Source organism: Megalopta genalis, chromosome 4 (genome assembly GCF_051020955.1).
Source record: "Megalopta genalis isolate 19385.01 chromosome 4, iyMegGena1_principal, whole genome shotgun sequence".
In the NCBI taxonomy this organism is placed as follows: Eukaryota; Metazoa; Arthropoda; class Insecta; order Hymenoptera; family Halictidae; genus Megalopta; species Megalopta genalis.
Window position 1 is genome coordinate 22,119,703 of NC_135016.1, and position 19,204 is coordinate 22,138,906.

Consider the following 19,204-nt stretch of genomic DNA (forward strand, 5'->3'; position numbering starts at 1 on the left):
CTTCTTCCTGAATTATTGCAACAGCTCGAAGTAAAATTAAATGTTTCTTTTTTAAAAAAAGATTATAGTAATGGGATGTTATTAAATAATAAACCACCAAAAACATATTCAGTATACATATAATCTGTTACGTAAATATTCATATATTTATTTTATCTCTTAGTTACAATCTTGTATGTCGTGCACACTGTAGAAATAAAAAGCTAATTATTGTTAGTGATGAAAATATCAAATTGTTATTGATATAAGAACGCAGCAATGCTATTTTAATTAGTATCACTTTATGTCACTTACACTTTATAACTTCAATGAAGCAATATGTATTCTGTATATATATCCCACCTGACGATTGTATCAGAAAATTTTTGATAGAAAATGTAACTATAATTTTCCCATCTCGAATTATGATATATTATTCATAGGTACATAAATCTTTTAATGTAACATCTTTAAGTGGAAGATATATATGCACGTATATTTATGCAGATACATTATATGTATACGTGCAATATAATGTACGTGCACAAATATATACATACCCAAAAAATTTAAGGGATGATTAATATTAACAATTCAGTCCATCTTTTGCAAAATTGATTTTCATCTACGTTTACCCAAAAAACATTCTATCAAGATTGTTTCTCATTTTTCGCGAAACATTAATAACTTTTAATTAATATATTTTCCCTTGACAATAATATATACATACGTGACCATAATTGAAAACGCCACGGGAAATAAAAACAAATTTATTTTTGATAACATGAGTTTATAAAGAATATAATATAATCATTTCTATTAGGATGCAATAGCAAATCTGTCATGTTTGAGATCCACGAATTATCTTGGACACATTATTTGTTTCAATTTATATTAGGAAACACTTATTAAAATATACATTTTATCAGCATACCGTACTAATTAATTTAAAAATAAATTATGCAATATTCCGATTTAATTTAAATATATTACAGAAATATAATGTCCTTCTGACATAATCGATGATTCGTTCGTAACAAGAATTATCCGAATATTTTAATTATAAGCTATAGTTCCTTATAAAGCGTGAATTCGACTCAAATATGACAGATTTTCTGTTAAAACCCTTTTATCCTTTACATAGCATCAACACACAGGTTACACATCGTTATAGATGAAATAATAGGCTGTTTGTTTCTCGTAAATATAAACTAGTACCTACAAAGTAAACACTGTACGTCTAATAACACGATCCTTGGATCCGCTCAATCATACGCACCTGTGATTACTTACAACATTAAAAATTTCTATCAACAGGCAGTTCATTGAGCGAAAAGAACGGACAGTGAAGAACTTATATGAAAAATTAAGTCTTCGAATGATAGCCCAAAAAGTCTTTACTTGTGTATTTTACAAATATTTTAGGGCGTACATTATTAGTACTTTATTGAAGATATATTGTGCATTTATTTTTTTTATACAATTACTCAAGCCCCGTTCTTGGGCATTTGATAAAGAAGTTCGCTCGTTAAAATTCAACTCTATGGAGTAGCAGTAACTTTGATTACTCTTTTTTAATAAAAAATTGTGACAATGTATAAATATTCTATAACCATTTTATCTGGACTCGTTCGACGTAATTGCAAAACGAATTATTAATAGAGCGAATGGTATTTTCGTTGCAACAATTACATAATGCAAAACGAGCGATTGATAGGTTTTACTACTACCCCAATGATCCACAGCGAAATTTTACAATATACACATTACATGCATATGATATTTAAAAACGTATAATAGTAAGAAAGTTGTCATATGCCAAAGTATTAACATAATTAGGAGAGAGAGAGAGAGAGAGTGAAAAAGAGAAGTTATGAATACATCATACCGAGGTATCAACAATACCTCAATATATCAAATAATAATAAGATCATAGTGTTTTTGCAATGAAACCATATCTCTTTTTGTTAATTACAATGTGCTTACATATCGAATTCTATGTACGGATTAAATCCGTTGTCGATATATATATAATATAATATATGTATATATATATTTACACATACTGTGTTTACATGTATACATATACATATATATATATATATATATATCTATATTATATATACGTATAAATGTAAATATATATACATATATATATATGTATATATATATATATTTATTTAATAGTTATAAATTATAATAAGAGTCTAATTATAACCTTACATTTAGTCACTTATCATCTTAATATTATATTTACACTTGAAAATAGACTCGAGTTTATCTATCAATGGCGGCAATGTCCAATAGTCTATAAAAACAAGGACTCTCCTCATAGCATAATGCTATTATCCATCATAATGTATTACCTCTCTGTAGGCCTTGTGGCTGGTACAGAACTTTCTACAAGATCGTGCCTTTCTATGGGGGAATTCTCCAATGTGTAATCAACTGGATATCTTTCAGTATAAGTTGGGGTAGCTTCTCCTTGCTGTCGTAATTTTAATTCATCCGATTGTTCCTGGTAAAAGCTTTGAGACGCCTCAATATTCTGTGAGGAGGATTGTTCGCTTTTCTCTATATCGTCTGTAGAATAGTAGCTCTGACTGGCTTCGCTCTCTGGTCTGTGATCGTAATAACTAGGAGAAACATTATGGCTGGAGTAACTCGGTGTAGCTTCTTCCGGGTTAAAATAACTCTGGCTGGCTTCTTGAGGATTACCCTCATAATAACTGGGAGTAACTTCCTCTTGTGGATCTTCGTCCAACCTAGAGTTTGTTTCTTGGCCAACTGGTTCATAATAACTCGCTGTTACCTCCTGATGGTGAGCGTAGTAACTAGAAGGCTCGTTTCTATGATCTGTACTTTCGGTGACAAAGTTTTGGGAAGGTGTCTCTTCTAGGCCAGGCATTGAAATCGGCACCTCATAAGAAGTTGAGACATTTTGTTCTTCATAGCTAGAGGTCGGCACAGAATCTACATGAGTTGATGTAATGTCTGGATTCAAATTATATGACGATGTAGGTATTTCAGGTACTCCATTGTCATGGATAATTGTATGCTCTGCACTAGATGACGCGATATTTAATTCTGCACAAGGTGGAATCTCACAGGACGATGTACTTATTGCACTTTCTTGGTCTGGATCTCTTTCCTGATTCTCAGGAGTTTCCGGCACGTAAGATGAGCTCGCTGTTTCGTCCTCATTCAGTCCTGAATTATTAGTAGAGACTGAGGATGTACCAATACCATCAGCACCAATGTCGTTAGACTGAGACGGCATATTTCCCTCTTGACTAATTTCAGTATCGGTTTCTAAAGTCTCTGAAATATTTTCTGCCTTTCCCACATCGTAGCTCTGCGTCGGGAACGTTTGATCATCTATTCCTTCATCCATAGTCGCTCTCTCCTCTTGACTTTGCATGAGTTCATTAAATGATTGAGTAGGTGCATTCGTGTTCTCTTCAGTAGAAGTTTCATACGATTGGGAAGCCTCATTCATCTTTGAATGCTCAAACGATTGACTTGGTGGCTCTGTGACAATGGCTTCCTCGTCTGTTTCCATAGGTTCGTATGTTATCGATTGCGATGGTTCCCTCGAGTTCTCTGATTTTGTAGCAGATTGGCTCGGTAAATCAGTAGAGTCGGTAGTCACTGCTACACCAAACTGTTCGTACGACTGCGACGGTGTTTCATGACTAGTCTCTGAATTTGTTTCTTCGAATTGCAAGTCCAAGTTTCTTTGAACAATATCTGACTCTCCTTGAGATGATGGCTCGTCCCTTTGACAGCCTTCTGGTTCCTTTACTGTACTCGCAGCATAAATTTTAGACTCCATAGCTTCATCCATATTTATACTTTGTTCATCTAAACGGTTTAATGATTCTGCAGGCAGAATTTGAGCCGCCTCTTGAACAACTTCCACTTCATTGGACGTTGGTGCCTGTTCCTGCACTACAGGAGAGTGAACTTTATTGTCAGGTTGTTCATCGAATGTCAGTTCTTCGAGTTTCTTTACATTTTCTGATTCTTGCGATGCATCCGCATCTATTTCATTCGAGTCCGATACTTCAAAGCTCGTATGCTCTACAGGCGACATTTTTACACTGGATTCAGATGTGACTAAACCAGTTTCATCCATTGAGGATAGATTACTCGTTTGAATAGATTCATCTGGCTGCTCTGAAATATCTACATGTTCTGTATTATCATTATTACTAATCTCTTCATTTTGCTCACCTATTGTCACATTAGGACTACTGTCCTCTTTATCTGCCGAAGACTGTAAAACCATTTCCTCCGATTTCATGGATACTTCTTGAGAAGAATATACTTCTTCTAAAGGTGTTTCTGCGTTTTGTTCTCCATCCAAAATAGCAGGCTCGTTCGTCGATACAATGGGTTCTTGAGAAGCTGCAGAGTCATCTTGAGATATGTTCATCTCTGATGTTACAGTGGTGTCTTGTGATTGTACACATTCCGTAGAAGTAGGTGGTTTTGAGACAAGCATCTCTGACACGGCTACATTTACGAAAGATTGCTCTGTTTTTATCGATGGTTCTACAGTTGAACCAAATTGAACGTTTTCTGTGTAGGTGTCATCTATTATAGGCATCGATGGAGTAGTCTGCACTTGCGAAGTTTGTATAACTATACTATTTGGTATCGAAACTGAATACGAGACACTGGGCACTGAAGTAGTATCGTTCTGCTCTTTCTGAGATTCTGTGGTTATGTTACTTTCCAAATTCGGCAACACTAGGTACTGAGTAGTTACTGGAACATCTGATCTTGTAATTTCGGCTGTGCTCGAACTTTCCATGATCTCTCCGATATCTGGCATAGAATTACCAGGAATCTGGATTTGTGCTTCACCCGTTGAAATGTAAGAAATGCTAGGATTAGTTATAGTAATCGGCAACTCAAGGGAAGTTGGTATGGTTGTTACAGTCGAACTAGGTGTTGTTTCTGACTGTATAGGTAAATTACTAGGCACCTCTAGCGGGGTCATTATAGGTTGATTTAAGGTCAACGAGGTCTCGAGTACAGAAGGAGAAGATATTGGTTCTGTAGGAGGGATGATAGTTGATTGTAAAATAGTCTGATTTATCAAACTCGTTTGAGTTAAGCCAGCAGTCATCACACTTCCAGCTGGATTCTCTGATAAATTGATTTCTTGTTGGAAATCTGTATTAGCTAGAGCAGCTGCTAGAATATCTTGATTCGATGTTTGTATTACTTCTGAAGTGGGGAAGCTTTCTGATATAATCGTTTGTGTGGGTTCTGTAGAACTAGTCTGTATGTTTGGTAGTACACCATTGTCAAACTGTAGAACAATATTGTCTAATGTACCTGCCTCTCCTAACGAACTGGGGTCTATGTACAAAGTTCTTGTACCATCTGGATTTTGTGTCGTGCCTTCTAACGACATAAGAGCGTTATTATCAAGCGGCTGTATCTGTCCCTGTTCATCGATGGTCACTAGAACATAAGTTTGCGTTCCATCACTACTCTCCGTTGGTAAGGCCATTATTTGCGGCTGCGTAGTTATTTTCGATTCATCCAATTTTTCTGCTTCACCGACTTTCTCGATACTGAATTTGTCTCCTTTAGGTTCCTTTTGTATAGTTTCGGAGAGTATAGTTTCCATTTTCAATTTCTTTTCAGGTTCAATAGGTTCTAACGGTGGAAGAGACAAAGAAGCAGGGAGAGTTGTGCTTACATTAGCTGTAGCTGCCGAGTTCATTGCTATATTCAACAAATTCTTCTGTTGCTGCGTACTTTTACTTATTGCATGACCTTTTGTACTAGATTTAGTGGGTGTAACAGAATGCTTTTGTTGAGTCATCTTAGACATACCCGGCACACCTGCTAGTGAGCCTGCAACATTTTGTTTTGTCTGAATGTTCTGTACAGCTGTGATTGTTGGTTCTTGGACTTTTTGAACGACGATCTTTTGTTGTGTCTTCGATTGCCGTCCACCACGAGGAGCAATAACTTTTTGTATAGTCGATGTAGGTACACCTTTTCCTTTTTGAATCTGCGGATTCATACGCATCGTTTGCTGGCTACCGCTTTGAGTTGCAATATTTTGCATTTGAGAACCCTGTTGCACCACCGTTTGTTTAATTATTCTCTTCCCTTGCCCAGTCTTTTGTGTAGGGACAGGATTCTGCAACACAACTGTGTTCGCTGCACCCTTCAACTGTGTAGATCTTCCTTGCGAAGAAGACATTCCAACCTTCTGTGATTTCTGTAGCATAGGTAATTGCACTTTCTGCTGAACAGACTGATATTGTACTTTACTGCCTTTGGATGGACTTTTTGCCGCGATTGCTTTCACTTGCTGTCCTGTTATTGGGGTCAAAACTGTGGTTTTCGAGCTGATACCTTGAGGACTTAAAATTGTTTTCCCACTAATAGCTTGAGATATCGGGGTTAAAATAGCTTTAGAAGTACCTAAGTTCTGTGAAGACAAAATGGTCGCACCTTTTGTGACTAAAGTCTTCGATCCAATAATCGTTTTCCCACCTAAAGTAGAAGCACTTATTGGCGTATAAATTCCACCTTTTGTAAGAATCCCCTGAGACAATGTTCCCAGCAGAGCGGTCTTACCAATTGTTCCTGAAATCGGAGTCAGTACACCTTTTGATGTTATTATACCTTGTGTGTTAATAATTTTATGACCTGCAGGAAGTTTTGACGTCGTCGGAGATACACCATCACCTTTCGGAGCAATTACCGTTTTTGAATTAATAATACCTTGTGGACTGATAGGACAAAGTACTTGCCCTTTACTAGTCATAATTCTCTGCACTTTGCTACCTAAAGTTTTAGCGATATTTAAAGGTAACATTTTCGTTTGCCCAGACTGCGCCGATGTTAAAATAACTACTTTGCCACCTTGTTGAACTACTTGTGCATTTCCAGCAGCTTTACCGGTCGGTATAGCAATTTTTTGTTGGGTGCCAGGTTTACCTTGAACACTATAACGTAATTGTTGTCCTCCAGATGTTTGCACCACTACATATTTACCTGGTGTCCCTTTTTGTGTTAAAAGAGGGGGAACTTTGCTTGTTGCTGGGGTACTTTGAAATTTAATACCTTTTACTCCACCAGTTAACGGAGGCACCAATGTTTTTATACTCGTAATTGTAGGTTTAGCTTTACTTTTGTTCTTCAAGATCGCAGGAGTACCACTCTTTTTCTTTGTAGGCGATACTTCGGTCGTATTATCACTTAATTTGTATTGAGTTTGAGTAGCTGACATTATCTGAGTTGTAGGGGTGAAAGATAGTGTGGCTGGTATCGTACTAGTCGCAGGTATGATAGAGGATATTACGACAGGCATTTGTTCAATGTTTTCTGGTGTTAAAACATCTTCACTAAGAACAAATGGCATTGAGTTTATATCTAATTCCATATCTGCCAAACTCTGAGAACTTTGTTGAATGAATTTCTCAGTTGCAGCTACTGTGGTAGAAACCTTTGAAGTTTTTAAATTCAACTGCTCGTTTTGCGCTTCCATCATTGCAGCAGTTTCCGCTTCTTCAGCTTTCAACACTTGTAGCTTTTTAGTCAACGACATGTGGGATGTTACTTTCGAACCAGTTTTCATTTTAGTGTTCGACGACAGAGATTCGATTTTCATTACTTTCGCCTTTGGACCCGCTTTCTGATCAGACCTTTTTGTGCTTTCTGTTTCTAGTTTATGCTTTATTCCTTTTTGTGGGAATTTATCCAATAATTTTGATTTTAAAATCTGCATAGGCTCGGTTAATGTAACATTTTCAATTATTCGAGGCATCTCACGTTTCTTCACTGGTACTGCAATGTCGGATGACGGTGATGGCGTAGATGTTGACATTCTTGATGATTCGTCCACCTTTTGTATGTCTATGCTAATAGATTTTGAAGTCTCTTCGATAGAAGATGATTGCACTAGCGACTTAGATGTATTGTCAAGTTCACTTGATGATGAAGCAAGTTGATCTACATTTTGAAGCATGGTATCATCTGTTTTTGTATCCATTTCAACGTTTTGATCAACCACTACTTCTATACCTTCAAAATTGCTCATAACCGTGACCTGTGAATTATTTTCTTCAGATTGAATATTCGACAGATTTTCAAGCTTTTTCGGTGACTCCTCGTTAGATTTCACAGCTGGGATTGTCTCAACAGTAGAATTTGTTGCATCCATATCTTCTTCAAGCTTCTTCTTTATTGCTCTTTTACCTTTCTTTCCCTTCCAAGTTGTATCAGAATCGTCAACTCCTCCTTTTTTCTTGTCTATGTGCAAAGTTTTCAAGAAAGCTTCCTGAAATGTATTTGATGACTTTTCTTCAACAAATAGCTCTTTGTCCTTCTTCGATTTAGCACCTGTTTCCGGAGTAAATTTTCCTTTGTACCTTGTTTGCATAGCCGATTTCTTTGGAGATTGTTGCTCGCTTGCTGCATCTTTGGATGCTGGTTCCGAGCTTTCTAATTTTAATCCTTGCTTTTGAATGTCAGAGGTTTCCGTTTCGGTTTGATGAACTTCTTCGTTTACTGGTATAGCCTCTTCAATACTTTGGATTTTTGTCTCTCCTTTTGGTACTTCTTTCATAGTATCCTCATTTTTGGTATCTGACTCTAGTTTCTCAGAAAATAAGTCTTCTTTCTCATTCAAAGAATGCGGCTCATCCGTACCCGCATCATTCTTAATTACTTCTGCATGTTTTAATTTTTCCTGCCCGCTATCTAATTCGGGTTCTACAGTAGATTTACTAACAGTGGCATCCGAGTCAAAAAAATCAATTTGTGATAACTCAAACTTTTTAATCTGTGACTTTTTCGGTGGTAACATCTCAACAGTCTTTAAAATATCTGTTTGCGAAGAAATATCTTTTTCTGTTGAAATTTCCGGTTGAATTGTAGCACAGGTTTCTACATTTAGAGTTTTCAATTTTTCTGTATGAACCTCGCTGGAACTTAACAAATTTTCAGTCTCCATTGTAATGTCTTTTGCGTTTTCAGGTTCAAGTATTGTATCCTTAGTTTCGGCAACATTTTCTTTCACCTGAGATTTTATATCTTCGGGAAAGGCAGATGTGTATGCTTGTAAATCTTTTTCTTCCGAAGACATTTTTTCATAAATTTCATTAGAAACTTGATTGTCACTGTCTTTTGTATCTGCTTCCATAATGATTTCGTCTTTGTGTGTATCGCTTTCATTTAAATTATCTTGTAATTCGATGCTAGAAGAATTAACATTATTCTCCGATACATTCGACACATTGCAAGAGATTTCCAATTCTTTTTGTTCTTCAAGCTCGATCTTCTCACTTATTTTCGTATCGATTGTTGACAATTTTTTATTTCTTTTTGTTCTACCTTTCCCCTTTTCAGTACCCTTCTCCTCGCTTTCAGATTGGCTTTCATCAGTCTTATATATTCTTTGATCTAATTCCTGCACATATATATCAGATTCTAAATATTTTTTATTCGGTTTTCGCTTTCTTCCACTGTAGGAACGTTCACTGTCAGACTCCGAAATTCTCCTTTCGACTTCAAACTTTTCTAAAAGCTTTTGACTGTTTTTGTTATCTTTTATCCTTGGACTTTCGTTCCCACTAGTATTACCACTGGTACTATGTAAAGATTCTGACTTCCTTGGTCGGCCCCTACGCTTTCTTCCTTGCGGAGTAACGTTTAATTGATCGTTGTTTAGCAAAGTATTAGCAATCGCAGAATTGGGTCCTTGATCTTGATCCAGCATATCTGCATCAGAATTTTCGCTTTGATCCGGAAGCGTGTCAGCTGATTCGGAAACTGTTTCATCTTCTGTTTCGGTAGTAAATCGCTCAGAAGAAGCTTCGTCCATATCTTTTGAAGGTTGCTCTGTACTTTCTTTAATTTCATGATCAATATCTATACTTTTATATTCCGTTGATTTATCAACGATAGTTTCATTCTGCACACTTAATTCTTTATCTTCTGTTAATTCTACCTCGGTATTTGTTTTAGGAACTTCTTGTGTTTGTGGTTTTGGAGAAGTTACAACATCTTTACATTCATCCTCGGACTTTTCAGCCTCAAATATTTCTATGACTTTTAACTCCGTTTTAACATCACTAGTTGCAGATTTCTGCACGTCCGCTGACATTTTTTCAGGTTGTGATTTTTCTGCGAGTTTCTCAGCTTCATTCTTCATTGATTTGTCTTCTTCTACAGATTTTTTGCTTTTCCCGTATTTCTCCAAATCCTTTACCCCTAAAGACAACAGCGCATCCATCTTTTCATTTTCATGTATCTTAATATTATTATCCTCGTCTGCAGTTTTATTTTCTGCTTCTTTCTCCTGCTCTGTTTTTAAAGCTTGACTCATTTCAAATTCTTTTATAATTTCTTTCTTTTGGTGAAACGCGCGGGCTTTTTTCCTTACAGGAGGTATAGATAACTCCTCTTCATGAAAATCAAAACAAGACAATAATGACTTCCTATCATCTTTGTTGGGTGTATTGTATTTACTTTCATTATCAGAATTGAAAGATTCTTTTCCTTTCTGTGATTTATTGGCAGATTCGTTGATTTCAACATCAGATGTGTCTTTCTCCTGATCAGGTTGCTTATCGAAAAGATTTGATTTAAAATTTTTTGATATATCAATATTATCCGTTTCAGAGTGCTCCAGTATATTAATTGATGTCAACTTCTCTGTTTCTTTAAGTAATTTTTCAGTTTCTGCAATAATTTCATTAGGATCCGGTAGTGTATTATTCTTCTGACCAGACTCTTCCGATTTATCAAGATCAAAATGACTTTTCGTTGGTGAATTATTTACAGGTGTTAATTCAGATTGTTTACTCTGGTTCAGACTAATATCTTCATCAGATTCATCTTCCCAATCTGCCAATATAGTATCACGAATTTTAGGATCAGTTTTCTTCTTTTTAGCAGCTTTTTCATTTTGTTTAATTTGTTTTCTTTTCGCTGATTCCCCACTACTCTTACTTCTGCTCGATTGACTTTTATCTTTCTTCACGTATTTCCTTTTCGGAGTATCTACATCCGAGTGTCTACCCCTATACTGAGAATAAGTTTTCACCTTTGTTTTTGACATTGGCGAATTTCCAGACCTATGACTTTTTATATGACAGATAATAACATTGACGCGGGAAGAAGTGAAATTACACAAATGACAAGGATATTGCGGAGAACCAGTATTATTTGGTGTTGATGGTAAACTGCTAGGCTGTTGACGAATTCTGACTTCATGATCGCTCTCCTTTAAAAATCGTGGGTGAGTGATCTTCCTTACAACTTCCATAGAATCGCTTCTTCTAGGAGTATCCTCTCGTTCCTTTTTTTTCTTCGTAACCTTTTTATCTCCAAATAAAGCTGATATATTTGGCTTCTCCTCGGGGCAAAATTTATCATGGTTTAGTATATCTGGATCACCTCCAGTCAACTTCTCAGCCATTTCAACGTCTCCAGGAAATTTATCCATATACCGAGAGCCATCTTTGCTTTTGCTTCTATATTTATCTGTAAATTTAATAAATCTACGATAAGAAGCGATGTTTAACGTAAAAGATATATAATATAAAAAGAAGTATACCAAGTCCTTTCTTGATGAATTCATCTTTTTGTGTACAATTGTATTTGTAAATTTGTTGATAGTTTTTCACAAATTCGCTGAAAATAATAAAAATTCTGTGTTAATCATGTACATAAATTATGCAAATACGCAGAATGAATGTATCAAATGTTTAAATACCTACATATTAAAACTACAATGTACATATAAACAGATGAATGAATATTAGCAAAACAACATTAATGATAAATTGCTTACTAGGTGTCTTCTTGAAAGAACTTTACAGCAGCTATTAAAGGCTTCTTTTGAAATTCATCTTGAATGTCCTTAGGTAAATTATGAAACCCGGTAACCTGTCCTGGCCACCAACAAGCTCCAAGTTTTACCCATACTACGTCACCGTCCAAGTAATTGATTTCTGTTTGTTCACACATCTTAAAGATCCGTTCAGTTTTACTCCTTCACAATATCAGCATCTAAGTTTAAAATTATTATGTTGCTTTTTATATTTGTTATTTCGACAAGTAACTTTACTACTAGATGCTTCGATATATAATCATATAAAAGACGTAATGTATCGATTGAAATATAATCTTAATATGCGTGAATGATAATTAGCGTAACTTTATTGACAAACTAAACATGATCCATATAAGAAGCCATACAAAACAAATGTGGTTCCAAAGAATCTACAGATTCGTCTAAGTTTCCGTGCACCTTTTGATTATGTTTCCTTCATTTCATGGCTTATTGAACTTAAAATATGCGTGCAAATCGTTAAAACACTTTCAGTCTCTCCATACAGTTTTTCCAAAATGTAAATATGAAAGACAACTCAGTTACTAGCGAGTCCTCCAGAGAAAACATTTACAGAGCTTCGAATAATTCTATGTCCATCCAGATCTATTGATTGCACCGTAAACATTTACATTAATATTTAATGTCCAACATAGTCTGTTAGAAGTGAACGTGTGAAAGAGTATGTTAATAAAATTGTCGTTGTTATCTTGGTACAGTGCAGCAACAATTTCATGCTACCACGACGGACAAAAATATTCACACGAAACAGCCAGTTAATTTATGTGAGCACTGTTCGCCGTTTCAAAATACGATGAACTTCTTGCCCATATGTACGAATGGACGTGAAAATTGGATCGGACGTGTATTCGCGGGAAACCAGGAGCGAGCGTCGCTCCACTCGTCGTGCACCGCTTCGTTGACCCTGGTCTCGATGCCGACGTTGTCCGCGGGAGCCACGTCGGGCATCTTAGCCCGCGAATTCCGTGATTGGATGTGTTTTCACACACAGATGCACTATTGTGAATGTCGCGGCTCTCCCGGCTGTTTGTTAGAACGACGCCGCGATAGAATTGTACACCTCCTGAATTGGCGAGCGTCCCAAGAAAAGAACAAGTTTCTCTTTTCGGCTCACCTCTTATCACCCAGTCACTACACACTAGAAACCTTCGCGAGCACCTCGATCGCTGACCACGCGACGTTGCTGCGCGCACATACAACCGCGAAAAGTGCAAGCCAACCCCGAACGTAATCGACACATTCAACGCTCTACGTCGCTCGTACGACGTACGTACATGTTCAGTTTCCCGACGTGCAACGGGGCTCCGTACGGTGGATGGATGGATGTGTAGATGGTTGCTTCCTTCTCTCTCGTTGATCGAGATTCTCGATCCGGCAGTTCTGCCAACTATTGCGCGTCAATAACCTTTCACGTCGCTCATTTTATTTTGATTGTTCCTCGATTTTGTAATGTACCGCCTGAAAAAATTAACATTAAATAAATATGCAGTCTGAACGAGTCACGTGCGATTTTAATGACCTTGAAATATGTTGTTAAGGTCATCCTTCCGAACAACGTTCTTCCTATAGATACGTGTAATAGGCCTTGTTTTTTCCATGTTGTATTTAAAAAAAGTTAAAGAGATAGAGATTCGATCGCATTAGAAACTCAATGTAACAAGAATTTAATATGCCAGTATATTAAGGGATCTAAAAGGGATATTTCAGGTTGTTTACCGTGTTCGAGACCTAACCAAAGACCTAACGCTTCAGATTTACGTTACACGAGTCCGAAAGAGAAAGACTGCATATTACATATATGATTTTATTCAGTTACGAGGGAATTTTAATCAGATATCTTTTCGTAATCTTTCGATATTTTCTAGGTATGCATGACTGTATCTGGATCGAAACAATTTGCAGAGTGATTTACCGTGTATTTTTGCTTATTTGTATATATGACTTCATTATTTTAATTTAAAATTTCATGCTAACGCATATACCGCCACGGACACATAAATATTATACGCAGGGTTCATTATAATAATAGCAACAATTTTTCGCGAATATCTCGGAAACTGAAAGAGAGTGTGCGTACATGAAAAAGTTTTTTAGAATAATGACCTTGACAACATATTTCAAGGTCATCGAAATCAGAGGTGACTCCCATAAACTGCAGATTTACTTATTCCCTTAATATTGTTACGTTTGTTCGAAATGGATAATATGGATTATGGGCTGCATATTGTTTATCTGACAAATTAAGGAGAAAACATGAGCTATAAAGTATCAAAGGCTATAAGGATCGAAGTTCCACGTAACATGTACATACAATACCGATTGAATACGCATACGTTTCGCGGCTTGTCCTTTTAAAACGGTATATTAGTAAATATGTGCACGTGTAATATTTTATATTTGAGATTAACAGTTAGAATCAGCTGCACATGTGACTGTAATCCTGCAAAATGGGACGTCTGTTTTCCGTGCATACCTGTAATTAATCTGATAATGTAATAAATTATTGTAACGCGAATTGTTAAATTTAATCAATATTGCATCTTGTACGTAAGTGCCACTAAGGCAAAAGTGTCTAATTTTTTAAAATACGAGCACAATTAGCAATATTTTCTAATTATTACAATTTGTTAAGATTTTTATAAATACTATACTACAAAATAATACTTGTATATAAAATTAGGAACATTTAATTACGCGATCATAATTCGATATCAAGTTTAATTAAATGTTAACATGTGTAATGCACGTATAATTTGAATAGCCCATAATCTTATTAAATTCAATATAATATATGTTATTCGTCAAATTATATTAAGCATTTCATTACATAAATATTAATTTATAAACCGCTTGTTTTTGTTTGTAATAATAATAAATATACATACATTTCGATGTAACGCATTTAAAGAACTTTAATTTTACAGACATTAAAAACCCAGTGTAAATTAAAATTAAAAAGTTATATGAATATTGACGATTAACTAAAGTTAGTTAACATCTTTATTTTGAAAGATTCGGCTGCAAAGTGTGTGTAAGAATACGTATGTAGCCAGTTTCATATTTTCTCCGCAAAAGTTGGTTGCACTGTGTCGTCGGGCGGGTAAGTGCAATTTTGACGATATTTTCCGGTAGAGGCGCTGCCGTTTTGCGTCAATGTTTACCATTCGTTTCCGGTTTACGTCGTGGTTTAACGACGTTCTTCATTTTTCATTATACGTCCCTTTGTTACGATAAGTGTACATACATGTAAGTCGCATGCCATGTGTTAAAAGATTTTCCGCTTGATATACGATACAATAGCGTGGGTTACATCGTATGTTACGAATCTCATGATCGTAACGATACCGGAAGTTCTGTAGTTTCATTATCAATACGTATATTCACAGTTGACAGAAATGGCGACTGCTGTACCATCGAGATTTGCGATACTTAGTCTTGACGACGATGACTGTGAACCGAAGAAAACGCAGAAGAATGTCACTTCTAGTAAGACAGCTCAAAAAGCCAAAAACGTTAAATCGAAACAGCAACAACAGCCAAAAAAGGATGACAAGAAAAAACAAAACAAGGTATGACGCGTGTAGTACATATTTGTTGTTTTTTTTTGTTTTTGATTAGCCGGTAAAGGTCAGAATACTTATGGATACTTTTGGCGGGAATATTTTGCATGTTTCAAATTGTCAATTCCTATTGTAACAACCTTTATGGATTTCGATCTTCTTTAAATACACAGAAAGGTGACAATAATTATATATTGAATATCATAAATCGAATATGTACTAGGTAAAGGAATTGTCAATAAATTTAAAATAGATTTATCCGTGACATTGACTAATAATGTTCATAATTATTTTACAGGGGAAAAAGAAAAAACCTAACAAGAGTAATAATGAAAATCAACAATGGGAGCAATGGAAAGAAAAAGACACAATGGTAGGTATATAAAGTGTGTTTTGTCAAATTCATGTGTCAATGATTTTCTAAGTATTTTTGGTTTGTTAATCGAATGGCGATATCAAGGACAATGTAGATTTGACTTATATTTTTGAAAATCACAGTTTAGTTTCAGATATAAATTGTTAAAGCTAAGATTTTGTTTCAGTAGTGACATATTTATAAGTGTTCTGTGTTATCATATCCAATTGTGATTTCCTTAAGGCTATCGAGGAAACATTTGAGCAAGAGCTGCATCAAGCCATTTTGCTGTCGAAGCTGGCTTATGAAGAGCAGCTAGTAAGCGTGGGTACTAGTAAGCCAGAAAAAGATCAAGAGACAAATAAGAAATCAGGGAAAAAATCAAAAAAGGCCACCATGACATTGGAAGAGTTCAATAGCATGGGATCAAACAATGTTCAAATTACAGTTGTACCTACCGATTGTGCAGATCCAAAACCTAAAGGTAATATTTCATTATTATTTGAATTTTACATAAAAATAATATGGTAACTAATGAATAGAGATGTTACAGATGTGGATAAAGAATTTTTTGATTCGGTAGAAAAGGAAACGAAAAAAGAAATTACAAAGGAAAAAGAGAAGGACATATTAAGGACAAGGCTAACACGTATAGACGATGAAATCACTTCTGCTCAATTGAGGGTAGAAGTTGAAAAACGCGATGAAGTTATAAATGAATTAAGAATCCAGGTGGAAAATTTGAAAGAAGAGGTGACACAAGTTAAAAAAAGGAACAAAAAGCTATATCAAATATTATCTCATGGAGAAAGTAAGTTATCATTGCTTAGGTTAATCATTTGTCGTTCATAAATATGATTAATTGTGTTATTTTTGTTCATCAGTGAAAGATAAAGCATCAGTATTAGCAGAAGTAGCTAAATTACAAGAAATAAGAGACGAATTAACATCAGAAGTAGCATCTTTACATGCACAACTAGAACAAGAAAGGTCCAAAACACGTACTTCTAGTGCAGATGTCAAACCATCTAAACAAACTGTAAGGTTTAATGTAGAATGAAAGTAAACGTGGCAAAGTCCGAAGAATCTTATGTAATAATGGAAAAATAAATATTTGTTTTCTAGAATAAGAAGAGGCCAGCTAGTGAAAATGCCTAAACTACAGAGTAATTTTGTTGAACGTAAAAACTGAAACATTGTGATCTATGAAACTTAATTTATCGCTATTGATTATTTTACATACTAATTAGCTAACAGTCTCAAGACTGATGTATAATTGTTAAAACTTAAGATCTCGAGATATTATTATGTATCATATTCAATTTCCAAGCATAGAGATCGGTTTTTTAAGTAAACATTTTATAAAGCATAAATGATCATTCGGTAGGGATATAGTCATGATCATATATTTTCTAAACTATGCATTTCTTTTATATATTTTGATCATATTTTGTGATCATATATATTTCTTATTATTCAATTACTTCTATGAAAGTCATTGAATATAAGGACGAATATTGCAGTGAAAGTTTAGTCGAACTGCTGCAATACTACTTCCAATATGAAAACTTGGCAGTGAACATTATCTTCCAGATTTTATGCAGACTTTATGTTAAAATAGATCAATGAATGACGCGCGTTATTTTCGTTTTTTAATAAATATATTTTTTGCAGTATACTTGTTGACATTCATAATATCCTTAATATTTCATTAAAACAATGGCACCGATACATTTCTAAAAATGCGTTATGTATTTCAAACCATTAATGTCTAATCGAACGACACATCTTTGTAGAAGTTAAACATTGAGAGCTGATCAAACTACTCTTTCTATGAGACTGAGATAGACTTGTACACTATAAAACCATAAATTTCAGGTCCTAAATGTAAGCCATATTTATATACAAACTATCATGAATGTATCAAAGTAAGTAATAAAATAAGTATATTTTCACAGATTATTTCACACTTACTCCATAAAATAAATACAATATACGAACCGTTCTAATACCTATCCCGAATTTTTTGCAATTACAAACTAAGCAGTTACGGTAGATCTTTTGTACAATATAATTTTTAGACCTGCATATATATATTTATGTTTTATGTTCTGTTTTTTATTTATGCTTTCTATTTTTATTACACTTCAAAGCGAAAGGTAATGCATACTTCCATGGTCTACAAAGTGTAACAGAGGTTTCTATTAAATTTCAAATAAAGTGAGATAGCTTAATCGCGCAATTTTTATAGATCTTATCGTACATATCGTATTTTGTGCGGTCACGGCTGTTGCAAAACGAAGTCAGCCGTACGACATTGTCCACGTAAGTTTTTTCGAATCTTCGATTGTCATTCTTTCTGCGCACTAATTCCATGCTTTTTCAGCCATTTCCCATCGGTGACATACCATTTCGCGAAATGCTAAGCTTCATCCGGATTATACGTGCGGGTGCATTTTTATGGAAATTTTTTGTTCACTTTTTCTGCCTCGAGTTATTCCAGGGGAAATTTTTTTTCGACTCGGTCTCTCACTCGGCTTCAACATTCGGTTCGATATTTTACATCTCACGTTCCAATTCTTTTTGCGGGCTTTGCTCCATTCGTTTCCCCGAGCTCACGCAAAAAAGAGCGAGCGAGAGAGAGTGAGAGAGAGAGGGAAAGCAAAAAAAAAACGCGGTAAAGGGGATTTGCACGTACCATGATAAAATTAACTATACACTGCACCTGTTCATTAAAAACAGCGGACAGTTCAACTATATCAAAATAAACGAATCGTTCCTTTAGATATGCGTACGATAACTGATAACAGTATTTATTACAGAAAAGAATGTATGATATTTTTTTTGCGTGGTTTACACGACTTTATTCCGTAGACTTTGTTGAAACTTGTGTTCGAATACCGATCTGCTGCATTACGATCGCTATTTTAAACGAAACGGAAGATTCCGAGAGCCGATATATTGGGCGAAGCCGTTTTGGCATGTCAATTTTATTCATAAATAAAATAAACAGCTCGTATTATTATCAATTACATATTTGCAATGACTTATCGCCGCTCGTCAGGTGGTTCGAGCATGATAAACACATCATTTCGATTTATTTCCACGAACGAAAATTATTGATGCTCCGCCAATATTCGTTTAGTCGACATTCTGTAACAAATTGCGTCGCATGCTTACGATATAGTTTATTGTTCCAATCGTAACGTATTAGGTCTACCGGAAAGTTCTGTCCGTTTGAGAAATAATAGATTTTTCATAAATTTAGTAATATTTATTGTACAATATAATTCCAGTCGTTACTTATGACGGCGTGATGGCAATTTGTGAGCAACATTTTTCAAAAATATATGTCTCAAATGAATATGTGCATATCTGTCGAAATTTGCAATGACATTATCGGACAGAACTTTC

At 35.2% G+C, this 19,204-nt stretch overlaps 2 protein-coding genes across 7 annotated transcripts; one reads left to right on the forward strand and one right to left on the reverse strand.

Moving 5' to 3' along the window:
* Nucleotides 1-105: 105 nt before the first annotated feature.
* LOC117219038 (uncharacterized) lies at nucleotides 106-13,234 on the reverse strand. 5 transcript variants are annotated; one of them, XM_033467900.2, is made up of 4 exons: nucleotides 12,990-13,225; nucleotides 11,816-12,033; nucleotides 11,579-11,655; nucleotides 106-11,505 (listed from the first exon to the last, which is right to left on the reverse strand). In XM_033467900.2, the coding sequence occupies exons 2-4, from the start codon at nucleotides 11,989-11,991 to the stop codon at nucleotides 2,342-2,344; spliced, it is 9,417 nt and encodes a 3,138-aa protein (XP_033323791.2). In that variant the 5' UTR covers nucleotides 11,992-12,033; nucleotides 12,990-13,225; the 3' UTR covers nucleotides 106-2,341. The 5 variants fall into 5 exon arrangements, with proteins under 5 accessions (XP_033323791.2, XP_033323790.2, XP_033323789.2 ...); XM_033467899.2 differs by having other exon boundaries at nucleotides 12,275-13,225; XM_033467898.2 differs by having other exon boundaries at nucleotides 12,223-13,225.
* A 1,733-nt stretch (nucleotides 13,235-14,967) lies between these two features.
* Nucleotides 14,968-17,752, forward strand: LOC117218998 (G kinase-anchoring protein 1-B). 2 transcript variants are annotated; one of them, XM_033467818.2, is made up of 7 exons: nucleotides 14,968-15,121; nucleotides 15,262-15,444; nucleotides 15,734-15,808; nucleotides 16,034-16,274; nucleotides 16,344-16,601; nucleotides 16,675-16,829; nucleotides 16,916-17,752. In XM_033467818.2, exons 2-7 carry the CDS (start codon nucleotides 15,271-15,273, stop codon nucleotides 16,946-16,948), a joined length of 936 nt encoding a protein of 311 aa, XP_033323709.1. In that variant the 5' UTR covers nucleotides 14,968-15,121; nucleotides 15,262-15,270; the 3' UTR covers nucleotides 16,949-17,752. The 2 variants fall into 2 exon arrangements, with proteins under 2 accessions (XP_033323709.1, XP_033323710.1); XM_033467819.2 differs by having other exon boundaries at nucleotides 16,374-16,601.
* Nucleotides 17,753-19,204: the final 1,452 nt, after the last annotated feature.